The sequence below is a fragment of the Drosophila melanogaster genome, chromosome 2L (assembly GCF_000001215.4).
Source record: "Drosophila melanogaster chromosome 2L".
NCBI classification, from domain to species: Eukaryota; Metazoa; Arthropoda; class Insecta; order Diptera; family Drosophilidae; genus Drosophila; species Drosophila melanogaster.
This window is the reverse complement of record NT_033779.5, coordinates 12725100-12742804: the sequence shown is the minus strand read 5'-3', so window position 1 is coordinate 12742804 and position 17705 is coordinate 12725100. Positions and strand designations below refer to the sequence as shown.

General features: G+C 42.9%; 1 protein-coding gene across 18 annotated transcripts in view, besides 3 other annotated features; it reads right to left on the bottom strand.

Moving 5' to 3' along the window:
* Nucleotides 1-3576: part of a mobile genetic element that runs on past the window's edge.
* Nucleotides 1-17705, bottom strand: part of MRP (Multidrug-Resistance like Protein 1) — a 47502-nt gene that overhangs the window by 23742 nt on the left and 6055 nt on the right. For 3 of the 18 annotated variants that reach the window (NM_001316390.1, NM_205970.2, NM_205976.2), the window contains 7 exons: nt 17009-17093; nt 16127-16946; nt 15689-16059; nt 14564-14784; nt 4629-4846; nt 4058-4564; nt 3617-3998 (listed from right to left, as the gene is read on the bottom strand). In NM_001316390.1, coding sequence (NP_001303319.1) covers nt 3617-3998; nt 4058-4564; nt 4629-4846; nt 14564-14784; nt 15689-16059; nt 16127-16946; nt 17009-17093 — 2604 coding nt within the window. Of the gene's footprint in view, nt 1-3616; nt 3999-4057; nt 4565-4628; nt 4847-5186; nt 5408-5991; nt 6213-6548; nt 6770-11738; nt 11963-12653; nt 12875-13399; nt 13621-14006; nt 14228-14563; nt 14785-15688; nt 16060-16126; nt 16947-17008; nt 17094-17705 lie in introns of all 18 variants that reach the window. The other 15 variants (NM_205980.2, NM_165020.3, NM_205971.2 and 12 more) reach the window with 7 other exon arrangements.
* Nucleotides 6987-11680: a mobile genetic element.
* Nucleotides 13645-13830: a mobile genetic element.

Here is a 17705-nt window from a genome sequence, read left to right as displayed (position 1 = left end):
ATAATTGAGGCTCTGAAGGCCAAAAACTTTTCTGCAAAGACAGCTATTAATATTTTAAACAAAGACAAAGTTCCGCAGCCACTATTCAAAATAGAACTCGAACCAGAGCTCCAGGCACTAAAGAAAAACGAAGTGCACCCAATATACAATTTACAGTACTTGCTACATCGGAGGATCACCGTGGAGGAGCCGCACAAACGTATCAATCCAGTTCAATGTACTAATTGCCAAGAATACGGCCACACCAAGGCATACTGCACCCTTAAGTCCGTATGTGTTGTCTGTAGCGAACCTCATACTACCGCAAACTGCCCCAAAAACAAGGACGATAAGTCTGTGAAGAAATGCAGTAACTGCGGGGAAAAACATACTGCAAACTACAGAGGCTGTGTGGTGTACAAAGAATTGAAGAGCCGCCTAAACAAACGTATTGCCACAGCACATACATACAACAAAGTCAATTTCTACTCTCCGCAACCGACTTTTCAACCACCCCTAACTGTCCCAAGCACTACTCCAACAATTTCTTTCGCTAGCGCCCTAAAATCCGGACTAGAAGTGCCCGCCCCACCGACAAGAACTGCTCATTCCGAACATACACCGACAAACATCCAACAAACACAACAAAGTGGCATCGAAGCTATGATGCTATCCCTACAGCAAAGCATGAAAGACTTCATGACGTTCATGCAAAATACTTTGCAAGAGCTCATGAAAAACCAAAATATCCTGATTCAACTTCTTGTATCTTCAAAATCCCCATAATGGCTTCCCTACGGATATCTCTGTGGAACGCAAATGGCGTTTCACGGCATACACAAGAGCTCACACAGTTCATTTACGAAAAAAACATCGACGTAATGCTACTATCAGAAACGCACCTCACAAATAAAAACAATTTTCATATACCAGGATACTTGTTCTATGGTACAAATCATCCAGATGGTAAAGCTCATGGAGGCACTGGAATACTCATCAGAAATCGCATAAAACACCACCACTTAAACAATTTTGACAAAAACTACTTACAATCTACGTCCATAGCCTTAAAACTCAACAATGGTTCAACGACTCTAGCCGCAGTCTACTGCCCACCGCGCTTTCCAATCTCTGAGGATCAATTCATGGAATTCTTTAACACACTAGGTGACAGGTTCATCGCAGCGGGTGACTATAACGCCAAGCACACCCATTGGGGATCTCGACTTGTGTCGCCAAAGGGTAAGCAATTGTACAATGCGCTTACGAAGCCAGAAAACAAGCTAGACTATGTATCCCCGGGTAAGCCTACATACTGGCCAGCAGACCCAAGAAAAATCCCAGACCTGATCGATTTTGCAATTACTAAACATGTCCCCCGCAACATGGTCACCGCCGAAGCACTAGCAGATTTATCATCAGATCACTCACCTGTTTTTCTAAATATGCTAACTCGCCCCCACATCGTCGACCCACCGTATAGACTCACAAATTTTAGAACAAACTGGCCAAGGTATCAAAAGTATGTCTGTTCACACATAGAACTAACGACGGCATTATCTACAAAGGAGGATATAGACAAGTCAACGGAAACTCTTGAAAACATTTTAGTTTCGGCTGCAAAGGCTTCAACCCCGCCAGTGACGTATGCAAAACCAAACTACATCAAAACTAATCGCGAAATCGAGCGGCTGGTATTAGATAAACGACGCCTACGAAGGGATTGGCAGTCTAATAGATCACCAATTACTAAGCACATGCTTAAGATAGCCACACGCAGGCTTACCAATGCTCTCAAACAAGAGGAAAAAAACAGCCAACGTTCATATATCGAGCAACTCTCTCCCACCAGCACTAAGTACCCTCTTTGGAGAGCTCACAGAAACCTAAAGACTCCAATAGCGCCAATTATGCCACTCCGAAGTCCCTCTGGCACCTGGTTTCGAAGTGATGAAGAAAGAGCCAGTGCTTTCGCTGACCATTTACAAAATGTATTCCGACCAAATCCCTCTACCAACACATTTATTCTCCCTCCTTTAATAGCAGCCAATCTAGATCCTCAAGAACCCTTTGAATTCCGACCATGTGAACTAGCAAAGGTTATCAAAGAGCAACTGAACCCAAGAAAATCGCCTGGCTACGACCTAATAACTCCAAGAATGCTCATTGAACTCCCAAAGTGTGCTATTCTTCACATCTGCCTGTTGTTCAACGCAATCGCCAAGCTTGGATACTTCCCTCAAAAATGGAAAAAGTCGACCATAGTAATGATTCCAAAGCCAGGAAAAGATAAAACGCAGCCATCATCATATAGACCGATAAGCTTACTAACATGTCTTTCAAAGCTGTTTGAAAAAATGCTACTCCTTCGGATTAGCCCTCATCTTAGAATAAACAACACACTTCCAACACATCAATTTGGCTTTAGAGAAAAACATGGAACCATCGAACAGGTCAACCGAATCACGTCAGAAATTCGTACTGCTTTTGAACATCGAGAATACTGCACAGCCATTTTTCTAGACGTCGCGCAGGCATTTGACAGAGTGTGGCTCGATGGACTTTTGTTTAAAATAATCAAGCTGTTGCCCCAAAACACACATAAGCTACTGAAGTCATACCTATATAACAGAGTGTTTGCAATAAGATGCGATACAAGCACTTCACGCGATTGCGCAATCGAAGCTGGAGTGCCGCAAGGCAGTGTACTGGGTCCAATCTTATACACCCTGTATACGGCGGATTTCCCCATAGACTACAATCTAACAACCTCCACGTTCGCTGATGATACCGCGATACTCAGTCGCTCGAAATGCCCAATAAAAGCCACGGCACTCCTATCCCGACACTTAACATCTGTAGAACGATGGCTTGCCGACTGGAGAATTTCAATAAATGTTCAAAAATGCAAGCAGGTTACCTTTACCTTAAACAAACAAACATGCCCACCACTGGTCTTGAATAACATATGCATTCCACAAGCCGACGAGGTAACATATCTGGGAGTTCATCTGGACAGGCGGCTCACTTGGCGCAAACATATAGAAGCCAAATCGAAACATCTTAAACTTAAAGCAAGGAACCTCCACTGGCTCATAAATGCTCGCTCTCCACTTAGTCTGGAGTTCAAAGCTCTTCTATACAACTCCGTCTTAAAACCTATCTGGACTTATGGCTCCGAGCTGTGGGGCAACGCATCCAGAAGTAACATAGACATTATTCAGCGAGCACAGTCAAGAATTCTGAGAATTATCACTGGAGCGCCGTGGTACCTTCGGAACGAAAACATACACAGAGACCTAAAAATCAAATTAGTAATCGAAGTAATAGCTGAGAAAAAAACGAAGTATAACGAAAAGCTGACCACCCATACAAATCCCCTCGCAAGAAAACTAATCCGAGTATGCAGTCAAAGCCGGCTGCACCGCAACGACCTCCCAGCCCAGCAATAAACTTATTAGGGCATTAATGAAAAAAAAAAACTATCACTAAGTGAAAGTTAATTAAGTTAGATTAAGATTTGAACACTTATTGTTAGTCTCTTAACACAAAGGGAAGATTCAATAAATAATAAAAATTAAAAAAAAAAAAAAAAAATTTATAGCAATTAAAATGTATATAAGTATATAACACCCACCTGAATCAAATCATCAGTTTCCAGATCCACAGCGGCAGTGGCTTCGTCCAGCACCAGGACCTTGGTCTTACGCAGCAGGGCACGCGCCAAGCAAACCAACTGGCGCTGGCCCACCGACAGATTCTCACCACCCTCGGCAATCTCGTGATTCAGACCAGCTGCCAAACTCTTTACAAAGGACTTGAGATGCGACAGCTCTAGAGCTTTCCAGATTTCGTCATCGGTTTTGATTTCAAAGGGATCCAAGTTGATGCGCAGCGAACCAGAGAAAAGCACTGGATCCTGGGGGATAATTGTCAGGCGGGAACGCAACATGTGCAGACCCATTGAGGCAATGTCCACGCCATCGATGGAGATGCGACCACCGGCAGCTTCAATTATTCTAAATGCAAATCAAGAATTAATGATGATAACGTAAACCAAAAGCCATAATATGCTTACCTGAACAAGGCCAATGTGAGACTGGATTTGCCGGCACCAGTGCGACCAACAATGCCGACCTTCTCGCCACCCTGGATATTGAAACTAACACCGCGCAGCACCAGATCCAAGCCTTCGCGATAGCGCACCTGGAAGTTCTGGAACTCAACGCGTCCCTCCTGTGGCCAGTTCTTGGGCTTGTTCTTGTCCTGCTCCAGCTCCCAGGGAGCTTCCTGCTTTGTCTCGCCATACTCCTTGATGCGCTCCACGGACACGATGTTCGTCTCGATGTCGGATGACATGCGCACCAGCCAGTTGAGGGTTTGGGTCACCTGCAGGGCGTAGCTTACCGACAGACCCACCAGGCCGGGATTGGTTTGACCTCCCAGGACGGCGAAAAGCGATGCGAACAGAATAATCAGATTGCCCACCATCTCCAAACGAATGGCCAGCCAACGGTTGGCAATCACGGACGGGTACTTGCAAACCTGGTTCTTGTCCACCTTGGCATCAGATTCCTCAATAAAGCTGAAGCAATGAAATAAATAAAAATCATTAGACTTTAGTTTCTAGATGATATCCAAATACATACCGATCTCCCACATTGTAGGCACGAATAGTCGATGCTCCGGTGACAGTTTCGCTGAAATGCGAGTAGATTGGTGACCGGGATACGGATTCCAGACGCATCAGCTGCCGGGAAGTGGCCACGTAGAAACGCTGGGCGAAGTAGTACAGGAAGGCGATGGGCACGATCACGGCCAGGAAAATTGGCGTGGACAGACTAATAACCACAATGGTAGCCAGAACCTAACCAATAGCAAAATAGCAATGTAAGTAAATGCTGTTCAGTCAAACCGAAGGGATCATACGTGCGGAAAAGTGCAGGGTGTTAATAGGAAAATCATGATGAATAGAAATTTATAATGGAATCGCCTTTGTTTTGGATCAAACGCTTTACTCGATGATGTCGAAAATAAGGATAAGAAAGGATATAGAGAAGGGGATGCCATGTGGCGCCGCCTAATGAGGATTATTAATCTGGACTAGTTAGTCGTTTTATATGCACAGGGTTAATGTCACTGGAATTATTTTCGATGTTTTGTAGCAATTTGAAGACGGTTCCTAGTGCATAGTGCTGTGAAATTACCTCGAATGCACACCAAATGCAATCATTAATGACCTGCGGCATTTTCTGGTCAACCGATTCAACGTCTTTCGAGAATCGGGACAAGATGCGACCCACCGGCGTCGTATCGAACATGGTCATTGGTGCTCTCAGCACATTTTCGAGGAGCATCGAGTGCAGGACTTTTGCGGCATGCAAACTACCCAGCGCCGGAGCCAGGTCCGAAAAGAATGACGTGAAACCTGCGATTAGGCAATTCAGTATGAATGAAGAGTTAGGTTTCCCATCGATTGGTATAGCAATAGCCCAACCGGCTGAACTCGATGCTCGAGAAGGTCTCTTCGAGTAGGAAAATCGTATAGAGGTCGGCCTGCCAATTCCCCAAAAGACTACAGAGTTGGCTTACTCTCAAACTAAAAAAATTCACTGAATTTTAATCATTCTACTTGGTTATTGCATTTGAAAATCGATTTGGTAACTTTTCTGTTGATTTGCTACATTAAAGTATTAGTTTTTGCTAAGAATTGAATAAAATTGCAGTAATTTTTCTAGTTTTTCGAGTCCTTGGCCCACAAGATACGATTCCAAGAAAAAGAAAGACAACCACAGGAAAAGTAATCTTAAGATAAATTAACAAAAGAACGAGATTACAACATGCGCCCGCCCCGTTGTTTGGAATGCTTATTTACATACTACGCTCTAGGGATGTGGAATGCCAGGGAGCTCCAAATTGCTACGGGCTGAGTGTTTGTACAATGATGGTTATACCATTTGTTAGTCGAAATCAGTTAGTGCTTGGATTGTTGGTTAGTCACAGCGAACGTACCCGGAATACTTGCGAGTTAAACACGCGTATTAGTTCTGGCAATACCACATCCAATTTGTATATATCGTTTGCCAAACGATCGAGAATTCGTGCCCGGGGCTTTATGTCGAAATAGGCTTGTGGGGCATGCAAAATGTTTCCGAATAGCTGGATAAATATTTTCCGGGTACCGATCAGGGCGCCCAGGTAAACGATAACCACACTGCCTATATAGCTGAAGACTTGGGATATTAAAGGGAATTTATCCTTATAAGATCGGAATGTAATTTAAACAGATTTGGTGGTCTATTTTCCAACGACTGAATACAAGATTTGGGACAAGGGTTAGAAGACAAATTAGTATTAAGGTTAACGATTCTTTTTGGTACAAAACAAAATGAAACAAAGCTTCTGCTAAGAGGTACATTTGAAATGGCTGAAATATTTTGTTTGGCCCTTGAAACAAAACTGAAAATTCTGATGCTTTAAATTCCCAATTTGATGACAAACTTTGGTAAAAAAAAAAGAATAGGTCAAAGTATAAAACATGCTTGCTGAACTCTGCATATAGAGATTACCTGAAATGCCGTGCTCATGACCATTCTTATATTGAGCGGCATTACCAAGTCCAAGCAATTGACATCGCTGGAGCAGCGATCCAAAATCCGACCCTTGGGCGTGGTATCGAAAAACTCGGAGGGACAATGCATAATGTTGTTAAAGAGTCGATGGAAAACTCTGGATGAGGCGTGTAGGGTGGCTGTGAAAAGTGATATGGCGGCGCCGTAATTGCAAAGACCTAGCTTGATTCGATGTGGTTTAAAGAAATATATATAGAGAGATAGAGAGATCAAATGAGATATAGAGAGATATATCAAATGCTAGAGATATGAATGAAAACGTGGGCAAAATCTTTCTACAACGAAAGTTCTGCAAGTACAAACCGTAACTCTTTTAAGGGCTACAAATCAAAGGTTATCGATCAATAATAACAATAAAGGGGTGGAAAGAAAAAATTTTTTTTTTTTTTTATTTTACTTTGCTTTTATTTATTGAATCTTCTTGTATAAGAACTAACAATAAGTTTAAAAATCTTAACTATAACAAGTATTTTTTGAACAGTTGTATTATTTTTCCAACTGTTCTATGTTTAAACGGCCCTAATAATTTATTCGCTGGGTTGGTAGGTCCTTTCGCCGGAGACGGGAACGGCTGCTGAGCTGGATTAGACCTCGCGCTAGGTGGTTGGGGTGCGTGTGAAGCTTGCTATGGTATTTTTCCTTAAGTTCCGTGATTGCGTTGGTAACTGATGGGATATTTAAGTCTCTTTGGATGTTTTCACTCCGAACGTACCACGGTGCCCCAGTGATGGTTCTCAGAATCTTTGATTGTGCTCGCTGAATGATGTCAATATTGCTGTTGCTGGCATTGCCCCATAACTGTGAGCCATAGGTCCAGATTGGTTTCAATATAGAATTATAGAGCAAGACCTTGTGATCTAGGCTGAGCGGAGAACCAGAGTTGATGAGCCAGTGTAAGTTGTTGGCTTTGAGTTTAAGTTGGGTTTTTTTGGCTTCAATGTGCCTGCGCCATGTGAGTCTTCTGTCTAGGTGTACTCCTAGGTACGTTACCTCGTCTGCTTTCGGGAGTGGTATGCTGTTCAACAAGAGCGGAGGACAGTCTTGTCTGTTTAGCGTAAACGTCACGTGCTTGCATTTTTGCTCGTTTACTTTTATTCGCCAGTCAGAGAGCCACTTCTCAATGTCGGTGAGGTACAGTGCCAACTGTGCTGTAGCTTGGATAGGGGATCTTGAACGGCTAAGGATAGCTGTATCGTCGGCAAATGTGGATACCGTTAAGCGACTATTTGTAGGGATGTCGGCTGTATAGATGAGGTATAAGGTTGGCCCAAGAACGCTGCCTTGCGGGACTCCAGCCTCAATTGTATGAACAGTGGAAGTGGCATTGTTGCACCGCACTGCAAACTTTCTGTCATAGAGGTAAGACTTTAGAAGTTTGTGTGTGCTTTCGGGTAGGGATGTTTTAATTTTAAACATTAGGCCGTCGAGCCAGACTTTGTCGAATGCTTGGGATACGTCTAAAAATACTGCTGTACAGTATTCGCGATGTTCAAATGCAGTTCTTATTTCCGTTGTAATACGATTCACCTGTTCAATGGTTCCGTGGCTTTCGCGAAATCCAAATTGGTGGGCTGGGATTATATTGTGGTATATCAGATGTTGATTAAGTCGGATCAGCAGGCATTTTTCGAATAGTTTCGAAATGCATGAGAGTAGACTTATTGGTCTGTAAGATGAAGCGACTGTGTGGTTCTTACCAGGCTTTGGAATCATTATGATCTTCATCATCTTCCATCGTTGTGGAAAGTAACCAAGTTTGGTGATGGCATTAAAGAGCTTGGTTATGAAGCGAACTGCAGAATGTGGCAGCTGGATGATCATTTCCGGTGTTATAAGGTCGTAGCCGGGGGATTTTTTCGGGCTGAGATTGTCTTTGATTATTTTAGTTATTTCTTTAGGACGAAACACAATTGGGGTGTGTTGCTGATGGCGGTTTACGGGATAGGACGGTAGCGCGAATGTGCTAGTAGCCTGGTTTGGCGTGAACACATTTTGTAGGTGAGCGGCAAATGTGTTGGCTCTGTCTTCATCACTACGGGCCCAGCCACCTGATGAATTCCTTATCGGCAAAACGGTTTCAGTCGGTGGGCGAAGAGTTGAGTGGGCTCGCCACAGTGACTTTTGTTTTGTGCCTGTTGGTGTGAGTTGCTCTATGTATCGGCGCTGATCGTCGTCCTCTTCTTGTTTCAGAGCGTTGGCCAGTTTCCGTGTGGCTACTTTTAGCTTTTGTTTTGCAGTTGGGGATCTGGAAGATTGCCATTCTCTGCGTAAGCGACGTTTTACGTGGACGAGTTGCTCGATTTGTACGTTGGTCTTTTTTGAATTAATTGTATTATTTGTTATTTTGGGTGTTGCAGTAAGAGCTGCTGCAGTAAGGATGGATTGCAATGCACACGTGCAGCTCTCTATATCAGATTCAGTATTGAGTTTTGGGCTTAGCTCAATATGTGAACTAATATATTTTTTATACCTGAGCCAGTTTGTTTTACTAGAGGTCAATCTGGTTGGTGGTTTCACGTTTTCTGCGTATCGGCGGAGGTGAATTAGTACAGGCGAGTGATCAGATGAGAGATCCGGCAGACATTCAGCTTTAACCAAACTGCGGGAAATATTTTTCGTAACTGCGAAGTCGATCAGGTCTGGCAGCTTATTGAGGTCTGATGGCCAGTATGTAGGACTCCCGGGGGAAACATGGTCAAGTTTATTAGTGGCTTTTATTATCGTCTTATAAAGCTGTTTTCCTTTTGGGTTCACAAGTCGCGATCCCCAGTGAGTATGTTTAGCGTTGTAGTCGCCTGCTGCAATGAAGTGTGGCCCTAGTGCTTGGAAGAAATCCAGGAATTGAGCTTCTAATACTGTGAAACGGGGGGGGCAGTATACGGCCGCTAGTGTAAGGAGAGTGTTGTCATCCAGCTGAATGTTGATAGATGTGGCCTGAAGATGATTTTCCGCAAATTCTTTGTAAAAGTGGTGCTTCATACGGTTCTTTATGAGTATGGCGGTGCCACCGTGTGCTTTTCCGTCGGGATGATTTGTACCGTAGAAATGGTAGTCTCTTATTTGAAAATTGTATTTGCTTGTGAGATGAGTTTCCGAAAGAAGCATTACGTCGATATGCTTCTCATGTAGGAATTGAGCTAGCTCAAGTTTGCGCTGTGAAACGCCATTGGCGTTCCACGTAGCTATGCGTAAGGTAGCCATTATTTATTTGATTGTTGGGCTACAAGCATTTGTATCAAAAGGTTTTGATTACGCATCATGTCTTGAATGGTGGTCTTCATAAATGTCATAAATTCCATCATGCTCTGTTGTAAGGCTTGCATCATAGCTTCAGTTTTTGTTTCCTGCTGCGCAGCTGGGTGATAGTTTTGTTGTGTGTCTAATTTTGTGTGCACTTCATGTGGAGTTCGGGAGTTTTGGGTTGGAGGCGTCATACCTGATTTTAAAACGTTAGCAAATGTTGTCTTGTTAGTGTTGAATGTAGGCCAGGGAGCGAAACTAGCTGCTTTCGAGAAAATTACTTCAGGATTTGTCTCTGATGGTATCAGGGTAGCTGATCCTTGGTGTGCCCGCGCCGTGTTCATTCTTTTGTGAAGACGGTTTTTCAGCTCTTTGTAGATTGGACAGCCTCTGTAGTTTGCTGTGTGATTGCCCCCACAGTTATTGCATTTTTTCTCGCATGCATTTTCTTTGTTAATTTGACACTGTTTGGAGTCGTGGAGATCTCCACAGACTACGCACACCGGGCGAAGTGTACAATATGACCTCGTGTGGCCATACTCTTGGCAGTTTGTACATTGTACAGGAGCGTTGCGTTTGTGCGGCTCTTCTACCGTGATCCTACGGTGCAAAAGGAGCTGGAGTTTGTAAATTGGGTGAACCTCGTTTTTTCTAGGAGGCTTGTTTTCTGGTTCAAGCTCAATCTTGAAGAGTGGTTGGGGCTGCCTGTTTCTGTTTTTGATATTGAACACGTTTTTGGCGTAAAATCCCTTTTCCTTTAGCGCCTCAGTTATCTCTTCGGGCGTAACATCAGACTCAATGCCCTTCAGGACTACTTGCAGGCCCTTCCTGCTTTTAAGCTGGTAGGTGTAGAAGCCTATTTTTTGTGCGGTAAAATAGTTTGTGACTTTTCTGTAGTCGTCCTCCGTTTTCGTCTGAAGTTTGATTTCGTTGATAGTACCTCTTACGAGGGGAATTATATGAAAGCTATCTTTCCCAATAAGGCCAATCAAAGTATTTACAAGACGGCTTGTGCTCCTCTCGCGGATGTATATTGGCGGAGGCTTTGTTTTCTTCGGTTCGATATCAACGGATCCCAGCGGCACGTCCTCAGCGGTATCTACCAGCAAGGCAAATCTGTTGGTATTTGCAGGGGCTACATTTTTGATCAAGGTAGAGTTGTCGCGTGTATTTTTCGGCTTGTTTCCCAAATCTGAATTTTCCGGGCTGAGCTTTCGCTTTATTGTAATGTAGCGGTCCATTCCAGTCTGCCAGGTCGACCCAGCTTTTTTGTTTACGTTTTCGTTTTGTTTTGCTGGCAGTGCAGCAGTACCGTTTATTGCTAGCGGTTTTGCTTTCGCTGACTTAGTCAGACCGTGAGCGGGTGCAGCCGATGACGAGGCAGAGCGGGCTGCCGGTCCCTCTCCAGCTGTTGTTGTTGGAGGTAGCGGGGCTTCTGTCGGAGCCAATAGAGCGGGAGAGCAGGAGCGGGCTCTTTCTTGATTTGTTGGTAGAAGAAGGTTTCCTGGGCTATGGGTTATTGACCGCTCGATGTCTGCGTTTGGGATTGTCGGTGAGACGTAGGAGAAGTACGCGTTGTTGCGCTGAATTGAGAGTCGGCGTTCGTCATGCTCGCGCTGACGCTGGGCGCGAGTGTCATTCTGACTCATAGTTTTATTATTTAAGATAACAATTCACTATGTATTTAAGCGATCTTGCATCGCATAGAGCGTCTCTTTCGCTTTCAGATTTTTTATTTAGTTTATTTTATTTGGCGTTCACTTCACTCAAAACAACCGATTTTGTGCGGAGCACGATAAAAACGTCTTCACACGTCGGCGATCGAATTGTATTTTTGAAAAAGAAAAAATATACTGAAAAAATGAGCGAAATCAATTATGCAAATACCATAAAGATAAAGGTCATAAAGGAGTCCATGGTGGCGGGCAACTCTTCGTCGACAACATCCATGTCGCCACTGAAGCTGTTCAAGAGTCGCCCGATCGGAGTGATGTCGAAGAAGCGGCACACGGAGCCTCGGATTATGACGGCCAGTAGCTCATTGTGAATGGTCTTTGCCGCCTGGAAGCCGCCCAGGTAGACGATGACCACCGCAAAGTAGGCTAGCACACCTGGGACAATCGGAAATATGGAAGAGCGGAACAGGTGTGCACACGTGAGCACTCGGTGAATGTCTGGGATACTCGATATTCGAATGACGGAATGAGGCGATCTTTTACAAATATCATTTAGCTAACTGGCCGTTCAACCTAAGCATAATGGCAGCTCCCACTTATAAATAAACCTTAACACTTAGGGCTCTGAGACCAGTACATCTGCAGAGTGTTTTTTTTTTGGTGACCCTGCCCCCTGATTAAGAATGGGCTTAAGCTTAAGTAGTTTGAGTTCCCCTTTCGGGCTGTCGCGCACACACAACTCGCACATCCAAAATATGGGCTTTCTAATTAATATGAATAGAATAATAAGTAAAGGCGCTTTTGATCCAAAATAAAAGGCAAAATATCTTGCAAGGCACTAATGAAATCTAGTATAAGGCTTAAATGGTGAAGAAGGGTAGGGTTTATGATAGTTTGTTTGATAGTGAAATGCTTTGGGAAAGAATGGCATAAAGTGAGAATTAAAGATGTTGCAAGGAATTAAATAGAATGCAGGTTGAAATATAATTAGTAAATTAAAAGAATCGTGCAGTTTTCATAGTTAGTGGTATGCAGCTTTTGTTAGGTTTCAGGGTTGGAAGCTAAGCATCTCCCACTTCCATTAGAATCAGGCAGTGGAGGCTGAAGGTTAAGGGTCAATCTTTACCCCGAAACATGTGTTCAACAACTGCACGGTTATCGCGGGCAGTACACTGTCAACCGTATCGACATCTTTCGAGTACCGACTCAGAATGCGACCTAATGGCGTTGTATCGAACAGTTCCATTGGCCACTTGAGGCCTGTGTTCAGCAGCTTGTTGAATACATTCATTGAGCAATGGAGTCCTCCGATGGCCAAGGCGAGGCCCGATAAATATTTGGATAGCACTGCATGTAACGTAAATCGGTTTAGATGCTATGCATTACATTTGGGATTTAGGGAGAAACTAACTTTCTAAACAGAACTTAAGATTCAACTGATCATGCTGCTAAACATTGTTTGTGTAAGCCACCTTAAACAGGTTAGTGTTCATATTTACATATAAATACACAACATATATCGTTGAAGTTAGTGCCACATAGCATTAGGATAGGATTTTCCATTGGGATTGTGCCAATTGAAACCAGTTAGTGTGTGTATCATCGATATATTCTAAGGGAAAGGGTTTGTGCAACAAACTATCACATACCCTAGGATTTCCTTCAACCGTATCTAACAAAAAGCGTGAGATTCAGATTCGTGCACGGAGCGTTTCTTACAATAAGTTTAGAAAAGATTCATATTTTTAATTGCACTAATCAGCCAATTTGAAAATCTGTCCGTGGAACTAATGCAATTTTTTTGTTTTTATGAAAGAAATGAGGATATAAAACTTTTGCAGCTTCGAAACGCGCTCCTTAATAGACATTTACCGCAAACGCTTGACTGATGACCATGCGCCAAAGCATCGGCAGGACATTGTCGATGGTATCGACGTCCTTTGAGAAGCGATTGACAACGCGGCCGAGGGGCGTGGTATCGAACAGTTCCATGGGCCATCGGAATACATATGACAGGAGCGTCTCGTGCAGCACCTTGGAGCAGAAGATGCATCCGAGGGCCAGCGTGAGAGAGCAAAAGAAGTACGAGGTAACTGGAAGGTTAAATTATAAATGTACAGTATAATTCGCTTAGCTGCATCGATAGTTAGCTGCATCGGCAAGATATCTGCATTATTTTTCCATTTTTTTGTGTGAATAGAAAATAGAAAATAGAAAAAAAAAAATTAAGTTAGCTGCATTTTTAAGTTACCTGCATCGAGGCATTGTGCAAAGTACTCGAGGCAGCTAAGCGAATTATACTGTATTTTTTTTTTTTCGATTTAATTTAAATTGATTTTCTAGGCAAAAGCGTGGACAAAACATTCTAAAAAGCTTTGACAACCTACAGAGAAGAGCTGTACTCAGAACTCAGATGCATCTGAGTATGGGCGATGGCGATTTGTATCGGACATATACTTTTTTTTTTGGGAATAATTACCGCAAACAATTGCAAAATGACGACCCGCAAATTGAGTGGCAGTGTATTGTCAATTGTATCTACGTCCTTGGAAAAACGGTTGACAATGCGACCCAGAGGTGTGATGTCGAACATTTCCATGGGCCAACGCAAAGTGCCATGGAGCAGCACGTTGTGCATGTAGCGGGCGCTATAAACGCAGCCCAATGAAAGGATCAGGGTGGATAGATACCCTGTAACAACTTCGAAGAGAGCGACAACACGGGTATACCGATTAGTTACCAGAACCTCTTGTCCACCGACGAAGTATATTCAGACGTGCTCTTATTTTAACAAACTCATACATTAAATAACTATTAAATCATTATTAATTATTTATATGATAAAAAAATCAACGCAATTCAAAAAATGTAATTTCATTAAAATAAAGAGCACGAAGGAAGATTATTACGGGTTTGGTTAATATTAGTTTTGTATGGTAGTGCATGATAAGCCAAGCCTGTCCATGATTTACAGAATGATCCGATATTCCAGATAGATTAAATATTGCCGTGCATGGATCAACTCCAATCAATTACCATATATGCCTGACCAATGACGACACGAATGTTGAATGGCAGCACATTATCGATTGTATCGATATCTTTCGAGAAGCGATTGACAATCCTTCCCAGTGGTGTCGTGTCGAAGAGTTCCATTGGCCAGCGGAGATTGTAGTATAGTAGGGTCTGATGTAACAACTGCGAGCACTTGAGACAACCCAATGAGATGGCGAGGGATGAGAAGAAGTTCGTCGCGACTAGAATTCGATATTTAATCGATTTTTGTTTCGATTTTTTCGATCATTTTAGTTTTTTGTTTAGGTAGGGTCGGAAGGTATTCACAATATTATTGGTGAATAATATTATTTACTATGCAACACATTTACGCACACAAACATACACACACAAAAGGAGAACTGTTAGTATAGTGATCGGACTACAATGTTCTGATATACGATTATATCAATCTAAATAGATCGATAACCAAAAATCGATTTTCAAAACATTTTTGTGTGGTAGTAATATTAATAGCAGTTATTAATATGAAAAGCCTTTTGTGTTCAGTTTGCCAAGCGTGCAGCAATATAAAATCTAATTTGTTTTGAGTTGTTGTTAGTGCTTTAGGATATGTGTGCATTTTCTTAAATTTTGTGTATAAAGCCGAAGAAAGTGTTAGCTAGTTAGGTATTCTAATCGGGACTGAATGTTATTCAAACCGCCTACTGGAAGCTGAGCAGCATGTGTTCTCTTGGCGCCAAAGTAAGAAAGCAATTAGGTAAGCAAAACATAAATGAAAAACCCCAACCAAACATAGAATACATTAAAAATATGTAGAAAATATGGTTTCAAAGCTTGAAAACATTTGATACTAATCGTTTTAAAGTTCTTTATAAGTTAAAGCTCTTCGTATTACCTCATACAATTTGTTTTAAAATTTTGAAACCATTTTTCTTACAAATGAAGCGGAAACAAAAATGCAAACTAAAAAACATAAACATAAAGGGCAAAATAAAGCAGCAAAACTCATGCAATACAGTTAAAAGTATAAAATTATAACGAAACAAACTTAAAATAAAACAACCAAATGGACAAAACGAACATGAAAGAAGAATAACTTCAAACGAAGAATTTCAAAAGTAAATCGAATCACAATGGACTTACCTTGGCCAAATCCGAAGGCACCATAAACACCCAGATACATGTCCCTGAGGCCAGTGTCGTTGGCGACATTTTGATCGTTAGCCCACTGAGTGAGCCACAGATTCGAGCCGATTTGGAAAGCTTGGAATACAAAGTTGAGTACCAATGTGGCAACCGATAGAAAAATGCCAACGCTCTTGATATAATGCTTATACACTGCGAACTCCACGCCACCGGTTTGCGATTTCTCAGTTTCAATCAGCTTGCCCTCGACCTCCTGCTTCTTTTTCAGGGAAGCGGCTGAGGCAACGGAATCGTGGGAGTCCTGTCGCTTAGTTCGCCGGCGAAGACTTCCTCCTCCGCCCATTAAACTATCAGCGGATGTAACGGAGCTAAAAAATAAAGTTCATTTATTTAGTCAAATGATTACTTTAAAGTCCTTTATAAAGATGTACTTACATGGAATCGGACAAGCTTTCCGTGCGCGCCAACTTAATGGCCTTTTCGACAGTGCCCAACAGCTCAGGGACATCTGCGGTGCTAGAGATCTGGCGCTTGATCTGATTAAGCTCCTCCTCCTCTTCATTGCCCTCCTGCAGATGCTGGATAATGAAGTCGGCAAAGGCGCCTTTGTTCTTGACCAATTGATCGAATGTGCCGCTCTCGCTGATCTCGCCCATCTTTATCACATAGATGCTGTCCACCTGGGGCAGGAAAGTCACACCATGGGTGACCAGCACGCGGGATTTTCGTGCCAATATACCCTTGGGTCCGATAACCTCCTCGAAGATGTGCTTTCCCACATGGGCGTCCACTGCGCTGAGAGGATCATCCAGCAGATACAGATCGGCATCACTGTACACAGCACGAGCCAACGAGATGCGCTGCTTTTGGCCACCTGATAAATTAATGCCTTTCTCACCGATTTCCGTGAGATCTCCGGCTGACAGGATGTCGATATCGGCACGCAGGGCACAGGCGTCGATCACCTTGTTGTAGCGCTTTCGGTCGTAGGTCTGCCCGAAGAGGATGTTGTCCCTCACCGTCGCATTCTGAATCCACGCCTGCTGCGGTACATAGGCCAACTTGCCCACAGTGTTGACAACGCCCGCAAGTTTTTCCATTTCACCGAGGAATGCCTGCACTACAGACGACTTGCCGGAACCGACCGTGCCAACCAGGGCCACCAGGCTGCCCTTCTTCACCTCGATGTTAATGTTGCGCAGCGTGATCTCATCACCCCACGAGAACTCGCCGTTCTCAATGCTCATTGGATGGGCTGTATGTATAAGGGATATATTTTAACTTCAAGATCTTTACAAACTTCTTGAATTTTCTTACGTTTAGAGGAATCGTGGAGAACGCTGTTGGGATCCAGTTCCTCACTGTTCAGGAACTTATTGATACGATTCACGGAAACTTGCGTCTATTCGTTCGCACATGCAATATGGGATATCAGTTAAAATTGTTTCGCCAAATAGGTAAATTTTCATACACAAAATATGTTAGTAATAGGTTTGGGCAAAGAAAGGGAAGATAATGTGGATATGTGGAAAAATGCATCAATCCAAATCTGAATGAATATGGAATATACTCGGCTATTCCGAGGATTTTATATACCCCTGCAGATGGGCAAGGAATTGCCATATGCGAAGAGTTAATATGACTAACTCTAAAAAGGGATTTTGTATCATATTTAAAAGTGCCCTATAATATGTCTGCAACCAACTTGCATTTCACATTTTCACATTTTTCTTTCAGACAAATTTCCATAACATCGTTATATCTTTAATTAAATCCCCCTTAAATGCCCTCTGCAAGCGCATATTCGAGATCCAAACAAATGGTTGCTATTGAAACGGATGAAATGGGTACCCAACCACCAGATATATGACCATTCGGAACTGGTTTGGTTCGGACAACTTTCAATCCCACACGATTGTGACGATGAGCATACAATTTCGGTATAAATGAGTGTAAGGATTTAATGCAGGGTAGGGGGGAGGATCTTTGGTTAGGGGAATACATTTCGGTGTAA